This window comes from Staurois parvus, unplaced genomic scaffold, assembly GCF_062004578.1.
Source record: "Staurois parvus isolate SC_StPar_1 unplaced genomic scaffold, SC_StPar_1.0 ptg000014l, whole genome shotgun sequence".
NCBI lineage: Eukaryota > Metazoa > Chordata > Amphibia > Anura > Ranidae > Staurois > Staurois parvus.
Window position 1 is genome coordinate 12,293,109 of NW_028317810.1, and position 17,187 is coordinate 12,310,295.

Consider the following 17,187-nt stretch of genomic DNA (forward strand, 5'->3'; position numbering starts at 1 on the left):
TTTTGTGGATCAGTAAATATTTAAAGTATATGTGAACCCATACCTTCCCACATGGAAGAAAAATATATTTTAAATATAATTTAAAAATATTCTTCCCAAATATATTGACATATATTTGAAATACTACAATTTTGGCCATATTCAATATATTTTATAATATATTTCAATATATATATATATATATATATATATACACACATACATATATATACTGTATGTTTAAATGTGTTTTTATTATAAAATATATGAATAATATTTTTAAACGTATGCCGTGTGTCTTTAAAAATACATTTAATCTACATTTTTGGAATGCATTTACAAATATAAAATGACTTTTTTATATGTTAAAAAAAATCTGTAGAATATATTTAAAAAATATATATTGTAAAAAAATGTTTTCATATATTTTGTTATACTGTATATAAAAAACGCATTTCAACATACAGTATATATATATATATATATATATATATATATATATATAAAAATATGTTTTGATATATATTTAATATGGACAAAATTGTAGTATTTCCAATATATTTGGGAGGACATTTTTAGAATATATTTTTATTCCATGTGGGTTATAAGACAGAAATGCAAGGCAAAACACGAGTACGGTATATATAAAAATGACAAAGGTAAAAAATGTTTTCTCTGTTTTCTATTCGATCACCTAACCTTTTGTTCTCAGCTGCTTAAGAGGTGGGCATGGAGCAGTACACTAACCCACCCAGTGAAGAGGTGAGCAATGGAGCTTTTCTGCACAAGTCTTGGTTATTGGAAGGCAGACAGGCTGTGTTGCTAGCAAAGCCAGAGTACTAACAATGCTTGGAAGGATGTGTTTTCATGCCTGGAGTGGTCAGTTTGAAACACGAAAGGAAGGAGACTGGCAGAATCAACATAAATTTCCAAAAAGGAAGAAATACAAAGAGAACAGGATACTTTTTAACACAAGTACACAGTACAACATACACATATCAGGAATACAGTATGAAATGCTGGAGTAACAAACACTTTCAATATTTGATTGCTTCATTGTTTTCCAGCACTTAACACACTACTAGTTTTTCAACATAAGTTGACCATTGGAACCAGTGATAGACAAAGTAATCCAAGGGCTCCAGTGCAGGAAGGATTTTTAGCCCCCATTTAAATACTGACCAAGATAGATAGATAAACATGATTATGAAAAGTAGCCTTTGAAATACCCTGAACTCCCTCATAAAAATAACCCACAAGGTGGGTCAGACAGTGTACACTTCCTCACATCTAGTCCAAATGAGAGGAACATTTTTTGTGATGCAGTGTTGGCAAGGCCTAACTGAAATGGTGGGCTAATGCATGCTCACCAGTTGTTACAAGGGCTCAGTTGAAGCTTGTGAGTATTCAGACATTGCCATAAAACATGATAGAAAGTGGCAAGGTTTAAAATCTTGTAGGCAGGTGCAGTCTACATTTTCCACTGCAAGTGACACTTGTCCAGGACAGAAATGCAGTTGGAGGCGGAAGTCAGGAGAAAATGGGTTTCTTCATGATTCCCTCGTCCCCTGGGGAAGCATGCTGGATGACTACGCTGTATCCAGGTTACCCTGGTGGCCATCTTGGGTCATGCGTAATCTTTTTAATTCCCTGTCCCCAGGTTTTGGCATGTAATTGCGAGTTGGCTAATTTAGGGACAACACACCATTGATGTCAGGGACATCACTAGTGGTAGGGAGAGATCCTAGAGAAGGTGGGAAGGCTTAGGGCCTTCATCTTCATCTGAGCAAGCTCCTTTTTTGAGTTGGACGGGCCAGGCCACATTCCACTTCCCTTGACAGGCGCTGTCTCAGCTCAGGCCTGTTCAACACTGACTCTCCGCTCTGACTGTCATGAGGTCCCCTGTTGGGTGTGCTCCCTGCCAGGTTGTTGTACTGTTTTGCAAGTTCTACAATACATTGTTTGCTTCAGTCTGGGACTCGCGTTCTTTGCTGCAACGCCATGCTGCACCCACCTAACAAGCTTGAGTGCTTCAACGTTCTACAGTGCAATAGATTCTATGACCACAATGAGAGAAGGCTGAAAGCAAAGCAGCCCCACCAATTAGGTACCAAATTCATGGAAAATGAAACACAAAGCCTGAGAAGAACAAGGTCAGCTAATTTAACATGTTATTGGTTTACTGGTTTTAAGACAGTAGGGAATCACTTGATGCTGGAAAGTGTGTGTTAGTGTATTTGAGAGGGTGTCTAAGTTTCTCAGATGCCAAGTAGTTAAATATAGCAACCATGTCTTGCCCATAACAATGAGCATAAACAGTGTTGTGTGCGGTGGATGCTTTGCAAAATAATCAGCCAGAAAAGCTTTTAATAAAGAAACTGGCCTGCTGTTAATAAAGAGGAGTTGTGTTCCAGTGACATTTACTAAATAGCTATATTAAGGGTTTATGCTGGTGAAGAAGAAGCAATCAAAGACGTATTGCCAGTTCTCCTGTAGCAGTTGGACGCACATACATTGAGAGACAAATTTAGTACTGGCTGCTTAATGCTAATAGAGATAAAAAGAGAGACCTGTCAAGTAGATGATTAGCTCCCCTGTGAGATGCCATTCTACACATCTATAAGGTAAAAGATAGAGTTTTGCTATAAAGAATTATGCATCTATGTTTCAAGCAAGATAGGTTATTTCTAATTTATAACTTGATAGATAGATCAATAAATGATCTTGTTAAGCAACTATTTGTTTTTTTTTTAAAGCAACCTTTTTCTGTTGATATATAAACATTGTATTTTAAGTTGTTTCTTTTGTTGCTGCTTGTCTGAACTGAAACATATTTTTTTGGCATTTGACAAGACATCTAATTAGGCAAGACAGAGTGTCCAGCCTTGTTCATGCTTTACCAGCACATGTGACATGTCATGTAGTAGTTATATGTCACACGTGCTGGTATATGCAACCACTCTGCCATTCCACCCACTGCCATTAAGGTTCATTAAACCCTATCAGCAGCAGTGAAGTGAACACTTCTCCTGAGCCATTTTCCTGAGCACATTGGAAATCATCTGAAGAAGGACATGCCATTTTCAGGGCTTGACACTACACTTAGCAAAACTGTCAAACACAGGTGTATGCTTCTGGAGCACTGTCTATAATGTTCAATAAATCCCAAAGATAGCATGGGTGACCTCTCCATTGACTGTTCAGGTGTGCTGAGGATAGCCAGGATCGGCCAGGGCTCGGGTGCTTTTGAAATACCTGTGTACACCTATCCATATACTTTTTCTGCAGTCTATTGGTCTTTGTTTTTTCTTTATTTTTACACATTTCTGATGTTTTATTAATCTCCTAAAACTTTTATATATTTGTAGAGTATGTATGTACTGCATGTTATCTTTTTTTCTTCACATAAACTTATAACATGTACTGTATAGTGGCTCCTGTACAAAGACAATTTAATGGCTTCTGGTCAATTTTTAGTTCATTTTGAGATTATAGTTTTTCAAACTAATGTTTTTATAGCTGTTTTTTTCTATGTATGTATTTTAAACATACAAACATTAAATGGAGATTATTATGGAGATTACTTACAGTAAATGACACTGAATTCACAAAGCATGACTGAAAGAGTGAGCTGGCTGCACTAAAAGGGGTCACATTCAGAACCAGCTATTACATTTGAAAAGCAAGAATTACCACCAGGGGATGGGTATTTTCATGCTTTACCCTCTTATCTGCTCTCCCTTTATTGTTCTATTCCAGACAGAATAGGGCAAAAGCCAGTGCTGCTACTGCTGTTCTCACTACTGCTCAAAAAGGGTAAGAAACCCGTAAAAAAAAATTGAAGCTGTCCCTAAAAATCCTGAGAAAGTGAGAGGTAAATTATCGAAAAATATATTTTATACTCACACTGGCAAATGCAATTAATAGGAACATAGTTCTGCAAATCTACAAAAATCTGGGTGAAATTGCTCTTTAAAAGGGAATTAAAGTCAATAAATACTCACCTCCACTGGAGTGATACATCTGTGAGATCCCTCATCGGCATCTTCTCCCCAGCTTCTTCCCGGGGTTCAGGGTCACCACCTATCTTCATTTTCTGGCACAAGATGACATAAATCTGTTGTGTATGCATGGGAGTTCATTGTTCCTGGCAGATGCCGATCTATATTTTCCTCCTGCAGCAGCTGAAAGTCTGCTTCTCCTCCTCTCCTTCCCATCGGCATTCAGCTGCCACAGGAGCAAAATACAGGGGATTGGTACCAGTATATGCCACCCCCAATGCTCCTCCTGTCCCTGTTCCTTTCTTTTCTACTCCTTGGGCCCATCCCCCTGCAGCGTTGCCTGCTTCCCTTTCTCTTCTCTCCCCCCGGCTGCTGCGAGGGATCGATTTGGAAACTCGGGCACTGCCCGAGGGCCCGGGGTCAGTAGGGGGCTCCATGAGTTGCCCCTGGTACCTTTTCCATAGGCTTTTTTGAGTTTGGGCAAGTACACAGGGGCCTCATGATCCCCTATTGCCCGGGGGCCCCATGAGTTGTCAGTCTGCCCCTGCTCAAGGTTATAAGTTCACCTCCAGAGATCTTAATGTACATGTGTCTACTGTGCACAACATTGTCAAGAAGCTTACAACGCATGGCACTGTAGCTAATATCCCTGGGCGTGGACGAAAGAGACAAAGTTATTAAAGATTGCAACAAAGGATTGTTCGAATGGTGGATAAAGAACCTCAATCAACTTCCTGACAAATTCAAGCTGACCGTCAGGCACAGGGTACAACTGTCTCAGCTCACACTATTCATCGCCATCTGAATGAAAAGGGGACGCTATAGTAGGAGACCCAGGAGGACCCCACTGCTGACACAGAAACATCAAAAAAAAGCCAGATTGGAGTTTGCCAAAACATACCTCAGGAAGCCAAAATCCTTTTGGCAGAATGTGCTGTGGGCAGACGAAACAAGATTACAGCTTTTTGGTAAAGCCCATTATTCTACTATTTTCAGAAAAAGAAAAGGAGGCCTTTAAAGAAAATAATACAGTCCCTACATTCAAACATGGTGAAAGTTCACTGATGTTTTGGGGTTGCTTTGCTGCTTCAGGCACTGGATGTCTTGACCATGTACATGATATTATGAAATCTGAAGATTACCTAAGAATTCTGGGGTGCAATGTAGGGCCCTGTGTCAGAAAGTTGGGTCTCCATCAGAGGTCATGGGTCAAGTACAGAGGTGTAAGAAACTCATTGATGGTTACAGGAAGTGATTGATTTCATTTTTTTTTCAAGGGGTGTACTACCAAAAATAAATTGAGAGGGCCAATATTTTTGTCCAGTCCATTTTAAGGGGTTTGCATGGAATGTGTCAGATTTGGCTTTTTGTTTCTCCACTTTTTTGATGTATTTAAAAGTTTCAATCATGTCTCAATTTAGCAAAAAAGTTCTGTGGAAGTCAAAAGCAGCAGCTAACACTGTGCAATCTAATTTTTCCCTTAATTTTTCACTATTTCCATCATTTGTAGTTATTTCAGTTAGCAAATTTTACAAACCATTAGTAAAAAATATAATAAGAGTGAAATATTTTCACACCCATGTAACAAAAATTTCAAGCCTTCATCTAACAAGTGTGCCAAGTTATGCTATGCATGTTTATTTATTTTTACAACAAATTATTTGGAATTCAAAAATGATTCTATAGGCATTTTGATATTATCACTGAGTTACAGTCTTTTTAAAATAAGGAATTGTGCCTTGCAATTGTTATTTCCTACTGAAACCTTTCTTAAATAAATATTGTTTCAGTGCGGTATTGTGTGACAGTTTGCTAAGTACTGCATCCAGTCTAATCAACTTTCACAAATCAATGTCATAGAATCTTAAAAATGTTCCTTTGCTTTCCAAAACAAATTAAAATAAGCCTAAGTAAACCAACTAAAGGAAGTTATGCAGGATGTTCTGTACTTTCACGTGTTGTCAGTTTAACCTGATGAAGCTGAACTCCAGACACAAATGTACAAACCTACAGAAAGATAAAAAAGATGTACAGGTTTGTATCAGATGGTAAGTACTACGCCTCTGTGCAAATCACATAGTTTTTAGGACTTCAATACTACCAGCAATTTGATGACCCATCTCTGCAGTAAGGCTTATATTTTTGTTGAACTAGTCTTCTCTCTACTACCTGGAAAGCCAGCATAGCATAAAATCCATAAAATAGAGTCAGTGTCACGGTCAGGAGTTTGGCATGGAGACCAGTAGCTACAATATAGCAGTAGCAAGCTTCACACTGGCCAGCAGCATAACTACATGAGCAGGTCACCCTGGCAGATGATGCATGCTCACTCAAGGCACTGGGTTTAAGCACTAACCATTCCTGATGGTGGAGATGGCGTTTGGTGCATGCTAGTGCCGGTCCTCAGGATCACCCCACTAGGCAGTGAGCAATCCAATGTCTGGTAGAAGATGGAGTAGGTAGGAATCAAGCAGATGTGTAGTCAGTAAACAAGCCAGAGGTTAGCAAATAACAAGCCAAAGGTTGGTGACAAACAGTTGCAGGTTGGGGTCAAATGGAAGCATTCTCAAAGAGCAAGCCAGTGGTCAGTCAGGACAGCAGCAAGAGCAAAAGGAGCAAAATATTGGCTGGAGAAGAGCACAATAATCTGGCAAACAGGAAGTGTAGACAAATGGCTGAAATCAGAAAGTTCATAGGAGCAGCAAAAGGGTCAAGGTTCACCAGAAATACGGCTCAAGGGTTGTCCAAGGAATCAGGCAAGGAGCTGTCCAGCTTCACAGGTGGCACAGTGCGAAGAAAACCAGCCAGACACCACCGAGGTTCCAGGTTCAGATCCATATCCTGACACATAGTGCAGCAGCACTATGGTTACACAGTGTTGTTACTAAACTTCACTGTCAAATACTAAGGCAGGGATATAACATTTTGCTAAAATCCTTTTGGGGATTTTTGTGAAGGAAGCAGCAGGATATAATCAGACTATCTGCACTTCATCAAGAGTGATCTCTAAACACAGATTGTATTTTATTGTTGCATGAGCTTTCTCCAACAGTGCTAGAGAGGTGTATGAATGTTTAATGACCTAGCCCAGGGGTGGGCAAATTGCGGCTCTCCAGCTGTTGTGGAACTACATTTTCCATGAGGCATTGCAACATTACAAAACTGACAGTTACAGCTATGACTTGCAGAGGCATGATGGAACTTTAAGTCTTGCAACAGCTGGAGAGCCGCAGTTTGCCCACCCCTGACCTAGCCAATCAGCAGGGTCTCTATAGGAGAAATTCCTAAAGATGCTGGCTGCTGTAACATAAAAAGTGCCTGACCTATTTAGAATATAAGCTGTGGCTGTCCCCCACCAAACAAAATGTGATGAGTGACTGGTGGAGTGGAAACCTTTCCATGTTGTCCTGCCTTGAAACGTAAAAACTAAGATACCATTTGATTCTCAATTGTCATGGAAAAAAATTCTGGGAATGTCCAGCCAGCATAGACTGTGTTCAGAAGGTACAAGAAACTTTGTTAGAAATTAGAAATTAAGAAGGGATTAGAGCCTAGTCTAACGTTTAAAACCATGCATCATTTGGGGATATCCTGATACCCATCTCGCCCTCCTTTCCCTATTGCAACCTGCAATAAACTAATTCTTGTTTTGCACTTACTTAAGTGACTGGCGCACATCTATTTTACACCTTGATTAAAGAACCATGATTGATATTGAATGTGCCTGTGATATTATTGCCATGTAAGAATTCTTGGAGCATTTGTTATCGGAATGTTCAGTACTAATAGCAATACACAAGCTAAGCCCATTAGGTCTCTGTTATTAAGTTAGGTTTTGAAATACAGATGAGCTCATTCACATTACAATACCAACATTGTGTTAATGTGCATTCACATTTTTTAGATATGTTACCTTTCTGAAAGGCTGCATTTGAATTGCCCTGAAAGACACCATTTTTATCATTGCACTCAAAATTTAGCCTGCAGGAATTTTTCAAATTAGCTCAAAATGTAGCCTGCAGGATGTTTTTCCAGCTCACTTAAAATGAAATGCAGTGGTAGGTAGAGGCCTTATTGAAAACAGAGCTGTGTTATTTCCCCTACATCAGTCAATTATATATACATGTTTAACTGTCTTATAGAGAGGTATGTACATTTTAGGATGTAGGTTTACTTTAGAGTTTCCATAAATGGGAGCAAATTGTGAGTGCTGATTGTTGCAGTCTTAAATTACTGAGATGGTAAATTTGTAGGTAAATTCCTTTTGATAATTGTGTTATAAAAAAAATATATAGTACTATGCAGAGGTGGACTGACAACTCATGGGGCCCCTGGGCAATAGGGGATCATGGGGCCCCTGTGTCCTTGCCCAAACTCAAAAAAGCCTATGAAAAAGGTACCAGGGGCATCTCATGGGGCCCCCTACTGACCCCAGGCCCTCGGGCAGTGCCGAGTTTCCAAATGGTCAGTCTGCCCCTGGTACTATGTATATGTCTCCTTATGATCAGGATTTAAAAACATTAACTGAAAACAATTGTTTAATTTTCTCACATTTACCAGGCTAACTTGAACAGTTTTTCTGAAAAAAGCTTGTTTACAAAGCTGAATACCTGAAGCTCAAATTACACACAGCTTTGAGTCAAAGGATTAAAGTATATGTATAGCCAAAACTTATTTTTGTTTTAGCTAAGGATAGTGTAGGGAAGGGTAAAAACTCTACTAGGTCATTTATTGCTGTCTTCATCCTGCTGGGGAGATGTTTCCTCACTAGACACAAGAACTGAGGAAATCTCCGAAAAGCAAGGTGAATTCCTCTCTTAGACAATTGTCCATGAAACGTGTGTCACCATTGAAAGATTTTCACTAGTCTCTTGTTATTGCCCCATACTTTCTGTCTTCATGCACTAGATGCCAGGACAAAAAGAAGGCTGAATCTCCCCAGTGGGGACACAGACTGCATTAAAGAACTCCCCAGAAGGTTTAACTCTCCCCTAATCTGTAAAAACATACATAAACTTTAATTCCTCTCCTTGCTATGTTCAAATACATACAGAATTTAAAATAAAGAGAAAGTCTCAAAGAAAAAGGCTAATGCTGTGCTTTTTCTGTAAAAATCCAGAATTTCATTCAAAACTAGTGTCATGGGTGCACTGTATAAAATGCCTATTTGTAATATAAAACATTATGAATTAGTAAAAAGAAATTCACAAATGTATTTAAAATGTTAAACTTTAAATAAAAGGCCTAAATAAAACTGACTCGAAACAAAGAAAGATTCCCTTTAAGCTGATATGAGCTGATGCCTCACACATTACTCTTCGGGGAGCCCACTTATCATGTACTGTCTGGCCGACAAGCATGTTGAGTTGCAAAATAATACTCTAAGGACCTGATCCTGACTGATGGGATGATCAAATGCCCTTGTGTGTGTCCTGCTGTGACCCCTTGTCATTGTCAGTGTTTTATACACAAATGCACACCATCGTATATTTTACTGAAAGATCTTTACTTTTTTGCCGACCTTATAAAACATCTTTTCTATATGTCTTTTTGAGGATACACATTTTCAACTAGCTGTTAACCAGGGGAATATTATCTCCATCTACACAATCTGTCTTTCTTGAATTATTCACATAGCAGGTTCATGAACTCCCTTCAACCTGTAGAATTCTCTAACTACCCTTATCAAATACTCTTGGGAGTTGCACACATATTCCTGTAATTAGAAATGGATCTGTCATATTCAGCATTATGTGTTTCATACAGCACTGTTCTGGTGGGGATGAGATTTTAAATTAGATTTTCAGACATAATGAACAATGATTCTTCATACTTCTATCATGTCAGTCAGCTACTAATCCTCTTAAAAGTGATTGTTACTGCTAAAACATTTGATCACATTTTCACTATTCTAAATTGTTCAAGGTCTTTTATTAGGTAAGTTGTGTTCAAGCTAGAAAATAATACAAGCATTCCGTGCAAAGCTTATGCTGTGAAATTTTATTTTGAATGTTATTGGCCAAGCCAAACATTGCAGCCACCTAAAGGAGAACTTACCTATTTGCAAGAAATAAAAAATGCACCCATCTTGTAAAAAGCATAACTGTGCATGCATTATTTTTTTTGCATCTGAGCCTTCAAAGCATTGAAACCATGACCAGTGGATTGTTGCTGCAATACTCTGGCTCCTGCAGGCTCTTCCTTCAGTTTTGATACTGTCCTCATACTGAGGTATGGACCTTCGGTTACGAATAGAGATGAGCGAATCGAACTTGGCGAAGTGGAATTCGTTTCGAATATTAGGAAAAATTTGATTCGCACCGAATCCGAATTTTAGCAAACTTCGGATGCACGAATCGAATTTTTCCCGATCAGCCGGCAAAAAGTGTCACTGCAGAGAGCTCCGCTATTTCTGACAGTTCTCTGACAGTTCCTTCACATTTACAGAGGTTGAAACATTGTATCTATTTGTTTCCATTTAGGATACAGATGTTTTTATTCGGAAATAAATAGATACAATGTTTCAACCGCTGTAAATGTGAAGGAACTGTCAGACAACTGTCAGAAATAGCGGAGCTCTCTGCAGATACACTTTTTGCTGTACTGGAATTCTTCTTCTTTTCATTCTTCTTCTTCTTTTCATTCTTCTTCTCCTTTTCATTCTTCTTCTTCTTCTTTTCATTCTTCTTCTTCTTCTTTTCATTCTTCTTTTCATTCTTCTTCTTCTTCTTTTCATTCTTCTTCTTCTTTTCATTCTTCTTCTTTTCATTCTTCTTTTCATTCTTCTTCTTCTTTTCATTCTTCTTCTTCTTCTTTTCATTCTTCTTCTTCTTCTTTTCATTCTTCTTTTCATTCTTCTCATTCTTCTTTTCATTCTTCTTTTCATTCTTCTTCTTCTTCTTTTCATTCTTCTTTTCATTCTTCTCATTCTTCTTTTCATTCTTCTTTTCATTCTTCTTCTCATTCTTCTTTTCATTCTTCTTCTTCTTCTTCTTCTTTTCATTCTTCTTCTTCTTCTTTTCATTCTTCTTTTCATTCTTCTTCTTCTTCTTCTTTTCATTCTTCTTTTCATTCTTCTCATTCTTCTTTTCATTATTCTTTTCATTCTTCTTCTCATTCTTCTTTTCATTCTTCTTCTTCTTCTTTTCATTCTTCTTTTCATTCTTCTCATTCTTCTTTTCATTCTTCTTCTTCTTCTTTTCATTCTTCTTCTTCTTTTCATTCTTCTTCTTCTTTTCATTCTTCTTCTTCTTCTTTTCATTCTTCTTTTCATTCTTCTCATTCTTCTTTTCATTCTTCTTCTCATTCTTCTTTTCATTCTTCTTCTTCTTCTTTTCATTCTTCTCATTCTTCTTTTCATTCTTCTTCTTCTTCTTTTCATTCTTCTTCTTCTTCTTTTCATTCTTCTTTTCATTCTTCTCATTCTTCTTTTCATTCTTCTTTTCATTCTTCTTCTCATTCTTCTTTTCATTCTTCTTCTTCTTCTTTTCATTCTTCTTCTTTTCATTCTTCTTCTTCTTCTTTTCATTCTTCTTTTCATTCTTCTTCTTCTTCTTTTCATTCTTCTTCTTCTTCTTTTCATTCTTCTTTTCATTCTTCTTCTTTTCATTCTTCTTCTTCTTCTTTTCATTCTTCTTCTTCTTCTTTTCATTCTTCTTTTCATTCTTCTTTTCATTCTTCTTCTTCTTCTTCTTTTCATTCTTCTTTTCATTCTTCTCATTCTTCTTTTCATTCTTCTTTTCATTCTTCTTCTCATTCTTCTTTTCATTCTTCTTCTTCTTCTTTTCATTCTTCTCATTCTTCTTTTCATTCTTCTTCTTCTTCTTTTCATTCTTCTTCTTCTTCTTTTCATTCTTCTTTTCATTCTTCTCATTCTTCTTTTCATTCTTCTTTTCATTCTTCTTCTCATTCTTCTTTTCATTCTTCTTCTTCTTCTTTTCATTCTTCTTCTTTTCATTCTTCTTCTTCTTCTTTTCATTCTTCTTTTCATTCTTCTTCTTCTTCTTTTCATTCTTCTTTTCATTCTTCTTCTTCTTCTTCTTCTTCTTCTTCTTCTTCGTCGTGCCCCGTGACTGCCCAAATGAGTGAAGTGTGCGGTGATTCTAAGATCGACGGCACTCATCTGCATGTCATACTGACTGACAGTATTATTTCTCTTCCCCAGCAGACTCCAAGGGCATTTAAATTAAAGGTACAGTGTTCTGCACTAATATAAAGGCTCTCTGAAGCCTAGAAACCCTTTTAATAAGTTAAATTTGCAGCGAATAAATTCGCATCGAATCGAATTTCTCCCGCAAATTCGGCGAATCAGCCGAATCGAATTTTTGAATAATTCGCTCATCTCTAGTTACGAATCTAGAGGAAGTATCAATGGAGTAAAAGTGTGCTGACATTTCTAGACTTGTGCTCCATTGAGAACTACAGTCCTTATGCTGTGATGGCAGTCAGGACATGTAGTTTTTTCACTCTCTGTGAATAAAAATTGTGGCTGTGTGGGCAGAGCCATGAATAGCCATTCTGAATTCAACTTTAACAGAAACCAGCAGAGAGAAGAGACCCTGGATTCTCTAAGTTGGGGGTGGGGGAGTTTGGGGATGGGGGCTGTGGATTCTTCTAAGTACCCCCACCAGTTGCTTATCTAGTGAGGTTTAGATTAGGCAGTGTGAACTTTCATTAGTTTATACTGGTATTGGTACATGTGATCTTTCTTGAATTACTATGTAATTTTAAAATACATGGAAAACATAATTAAGTTTATGTGTGCCATGTAATACATACATTTACATTTTGTTAAAAACTAATTGCCAACAGTGTGCCATTCATTATATTATGCTGCCTAAAAGCATGCATTCAGTATGTATAGTATGTCATATACCACTGCTTCCTTTCCAGGGAATCTCTCTTCCGTCAGCTCTGTGCCCTCCATTGGTTGTTAGAATCTTTAACAGAGCAGTCTGGCCTGATGCGACCTGTATCCACCTGCTGGAATATAAGGTACAAGCTTTGGGATATTCTAATAATTTTGTAATACTATTTTTCTCGTAACACTTCTTTGAAAATAAAAATTAAAACATGGACTGTGCAGTGCTGTTTGTCGCTTTAGCTTATTCCACATATTGACATTGTTTTGGTCCTTCAGACTGGTTTCAATAGCTGGTCATTTAATTGTTCTGAAAGAAACCTCACTTCTTCACTCAACAAAGATATCAATTTTTCAGTAGATCTTAATGGGTCTTATTATTTTGCAAGCTGTTTATAAACATTGCTGGATAGAATTTAGGATGAGCTAATGTGTCTGGGTTTGATTTGAGGATTTATCAAACCCAGTGTGAAGTCAGAGAATTGTGAACATAAAACCAAACCCTATTAAAGTCTAGGGGGGGAGGGGGCAAATTTTGCTTATCAATTACAGTCAATTTCAAGGCTATTAGGCAAGGGGTTTTCAAAAAAGGAATAGAGAGCTGGTAGACATATACCAATGTAAAAATACATTAAAAAATAAACCATAGTGCAGGGAGAGGGTCCTAATTTTATGTGACTTTGAGGTTGACATAGAAAAAAAACATCAATCCTTTCAAGTACAATACATGCTTGGGAAATGCCATTAAGCTGTATGAGGTGTTACAGAACAGTTTAACTCTCACAAACAGCGTCAGCAAAACCATTTTCTAGCATCACAATTTTTTGTATGTATAATTCATTTTCTAACTTTCACTTTATTGCTTGGCTTAACTACATTAGCAGCACCCCAAGTTTTTTTATGTAGTTTTTGCTGCAATACCTGATTTTGTTCTCTCCAGCGGTAATAAGCCTGAATTGAACAATGGAAGTAGCAGTCACTACATATCTAAAAGTGTACTTTATAAAAAAATACAACTAAAGGTCTCAACAGCAACTCAACCAATTGGGACAGTAGCAAAACAGTTTCATAGTGTAGATTGTGAGCTTCTTTTTTGCAATACCACTCCACCAGTATTTTCTTGGATGTGTAATAAAATGTCAAAATAGAGTGCACAAAAAAGACTTCCATACCACAGCCACACACTCAAAATATAAAATGTAGTTATATGTTTGGTAGAAAATGGCTAGTGGCAGGACATGAATGAGAACTTTGGGTTAGAAAGAAAATTGAAAGAGATAAGGCAAGTTTTGTCTGCCAATAAAATTAGAGTCTATTATCTAAGAGACAATATCCACAAATATTGTTCAGTGACTGGACAGTATTCTAGCAGCTTTGTCTGGCTACATTTTAAAATGGTGACAAAAGGCTGTTTTTAACATATCATACACATTAGAGTGTTTTATTTGAGAGGCAATGGCCACCTACTATACTCTATAATGCAGTGGCTGGACAGTAGTGAACAGCTTCATTGTGCTGTAATATAAAAGAGATAGACAAGAAATGTTTTATCTTCAAATAAGTGGTGCATCTCCATCCCTATTCCATACTACATAACACATTTAATTTTGCCCATGGGACTTTATATGAGGCACATCACTAAATAAACAGGTCTATCAAATAGTATTATAAAATATTCAGATGCTTGAAAATAGTAACTCTTTATTGTGCATTATATTAAAACTTTTGTATGACAAAATAATTGCATCAAGGTACTAGGTGGTGGAGTAGAGGTTTCCCCTCTACCTGCTATAATTAGTATACTTTTCAGGGTGTTTTTGCTTCTACAGGAGCATATTTCTTGGCCTGAATACAAACAAAGCAAGCATGAAAATATGTAAAATGTAATATTATGTAAAATAAATATTGGCAAAGTTCACCATACTCACTACAGTTACAAAGTGTAATTCCAAAGGTGTGCGATGTCACAGCAGCATGAAAATATCCCAGCGCAGGTGTGGGAGTGCTGTAAAAGAGGAAGAAACAAGGAGGGCCAGCCTCCTGTATAGATCATATACAGGTGGTATAATATAAGGCTATATTCCTAAGTGTTACTCAGGGCTACTCCAGCTGGGAAGACTAAGATACAAATATTACCAAAAGTATTGGGACACCCCTCCAAATCATTGGATTCAGGTGTCCCAATCACCTCCATGGCCACAGGTATATAAAATTAAGCACCTATGCATACAGACTGCTTCTACAAACATTTGTGAAAGAATGGGTCACTCTCAGGAGCTCAGTGAATTCAATTGTGGTACCGTGCTAGGTTGCCACCTCTCCAATATGTCCATCTGTGAAATTTCCTTGCTACTAAATATTCCATGGTCAAAGTGGAGGCTGCGAGCCAGGCCTTCTTGTACAACATCAGAGCCTTACCTCACAAATGCGCTTCTGGAAGAATGGTCAAACATTCCCATAGACACACTCCTAAACCTTATGGACAGCCTTCTCAGAAGAGTTGAAGCTGTTACAGCTGCAAAGGGTGCCCTGGAGCCCCTCAACCTGCCTTGTTGAGTATACCAGGTGAAATATCCTTTTTATATTGTGACAGATCACCACACTGTCACAATATTCATTTATTTAGTAAAACGTTAACAACATAAAAAAAAAGAAAGGAGAAAAACAATAAAACTCCCCCCACCCCCCCAAAAAAAAATAGCCTGTGGGTTGAGGATAGCAGCTAAACAACAACTGTTGGGTCTATGCAGTGTGAACACATGTAGCCCACCACACTGCAGTTCACAGCAATGTAGCACAATACAGCACTGTACAGCAACAACTATCTATCCCTGCAAAATATGTTAAATTTGAGCACTGTTTATAGCACTATACTGTATATAGCAAAGGCACTGTATAGTACAACTATCTCTCCCTAACTACACACTGTCAACTCGCTTTATCGGCTACAACACTGACAAATTGCTGCAGAACACTGCCTTTTCTAGTGAGTGGTCTGGCACACAAAAAAAAACCCTTGTTGGATATTCTAAGAAAAATGACCTAAGTTGGAAAGTCAGGAAGTGCACTATCAATAGTTGGTTGCCATTTTAGCAAACAGACGCATTAGTTCTTTGTGCCTGTGAACGGACTGGATTTTCAGCAAACTTGTGTTCTACCCCAACTTAAAGCTAGTTTCTATGGAAAAAATATTAGATATACAATTTAAACCGACCCAATCACTCCTGATTTCAGTGGCATTCTATTGTAGTTCAACTATACAGTCCTTTACAACTAAGTTGTAAACCACATTTATTATATTCAAACTCTAAGGTAATTAAATTTGTGTACCATTCTTTCTAAACTTAGTATATTGTATGATGTACTTTATATATATAGTGTGCATATCATGGAAGCTGTAAGATGTTACTTCAACCAACTTACTTCAACTCTATTTCTATAAACCAGAGATCCAGGTGGCTGTAAAACATCATTTAAAAGAATCAATAAAGAAAAGGAAATAGAAATGAAGTGGGAGCAGTTTATAATGCCAGGAAAGGTAAATTATTTTTTTTACTTCCTACAACTGCCAGAAATATTTTGCCATGTTTTACAGGTATAAATAAATTTAATATCCTAAAAGGTAGAGCTAAATATTTCAGCTAGTTAATCTTTTAGTGAGAAAAATATATGGAGAGAGTTTGGCTCATCAGCCATGCCTATATATTACACTTGCAAAAAAGTAAAGCTGTAAAGCCGTGGCATGCTTATATTAAGTGGAACCCATTATTTTATGTTATAGTGATGTACATGTCCCACTGGAGTTAGAGTACAATGCCATATAAATTAATGCTGCATGGATTTTGGGGGAAATATGGAACTGTTTTCCAGTGTAAATGATGCAAATCTCTTTCCAATTCTTTAAATCTCAAATCACATTGTATTTCTGTGACTTGTGGCCAGTGTTTCAATCTTCATTTTCCCAGTGGTTGGCTTCATAAAATATTTTTGGAGATTGAGGTGCAGGCTGCAGATGACATCAAAAAGAAACAAATGTGGCAGGAGGAAAGTAAAATTTTATATTGTCAGTTCTATTGACTTCCTTTGGATCAGTGACTATGAAATAACCCTTTAGGATAGGTAAACATGCAAGAGATAAGCAACACTATTAGCTGCCAATCAGTCTGCCTTTCACTTAGCAAAGCCTACAGTGACAGTTTTTCTGTGCATTTGTGACCCCCTACACCTGTAATCATAGGAATCCAACTGTGACAGATTTGTATGGGTCAGCAACAGATTTATCACAGCAGAAAAGACAGATGCACAATTAAGAGGTGGTCAATGTCAGCTTTGATTCTGTGGCAGTGC

At 37.4% G+C, this 17,187-nt stretch overlaps 1 protein-coding gene across 1 annotated transcript in view; it reads left to right on the plus strand.

Annotated features, from left to right (window-relative positions):
• CCDC60 (coiled-coil domain containing 60) overlaps nt 1-17,187 on the plus strand; it is a 238,204-nt gene that overhangs the window by 181,245 nt on the left and 39,772 nt on the right. Inside the window, exons 7-8 of the mRNA XM_089677358.1 lie at nt 12,873-12,974; nt 16,288-16,378. Of these exons, the coding sequence (XP_089533484.1) occupies nt 12,873-12,974; nt 16,288-16,378 (193 nt within the window). The remainder of the gene's footprint in view (nt 1-12,872; nt 12,975-16,287; nt 16,379-17,187) is intronic.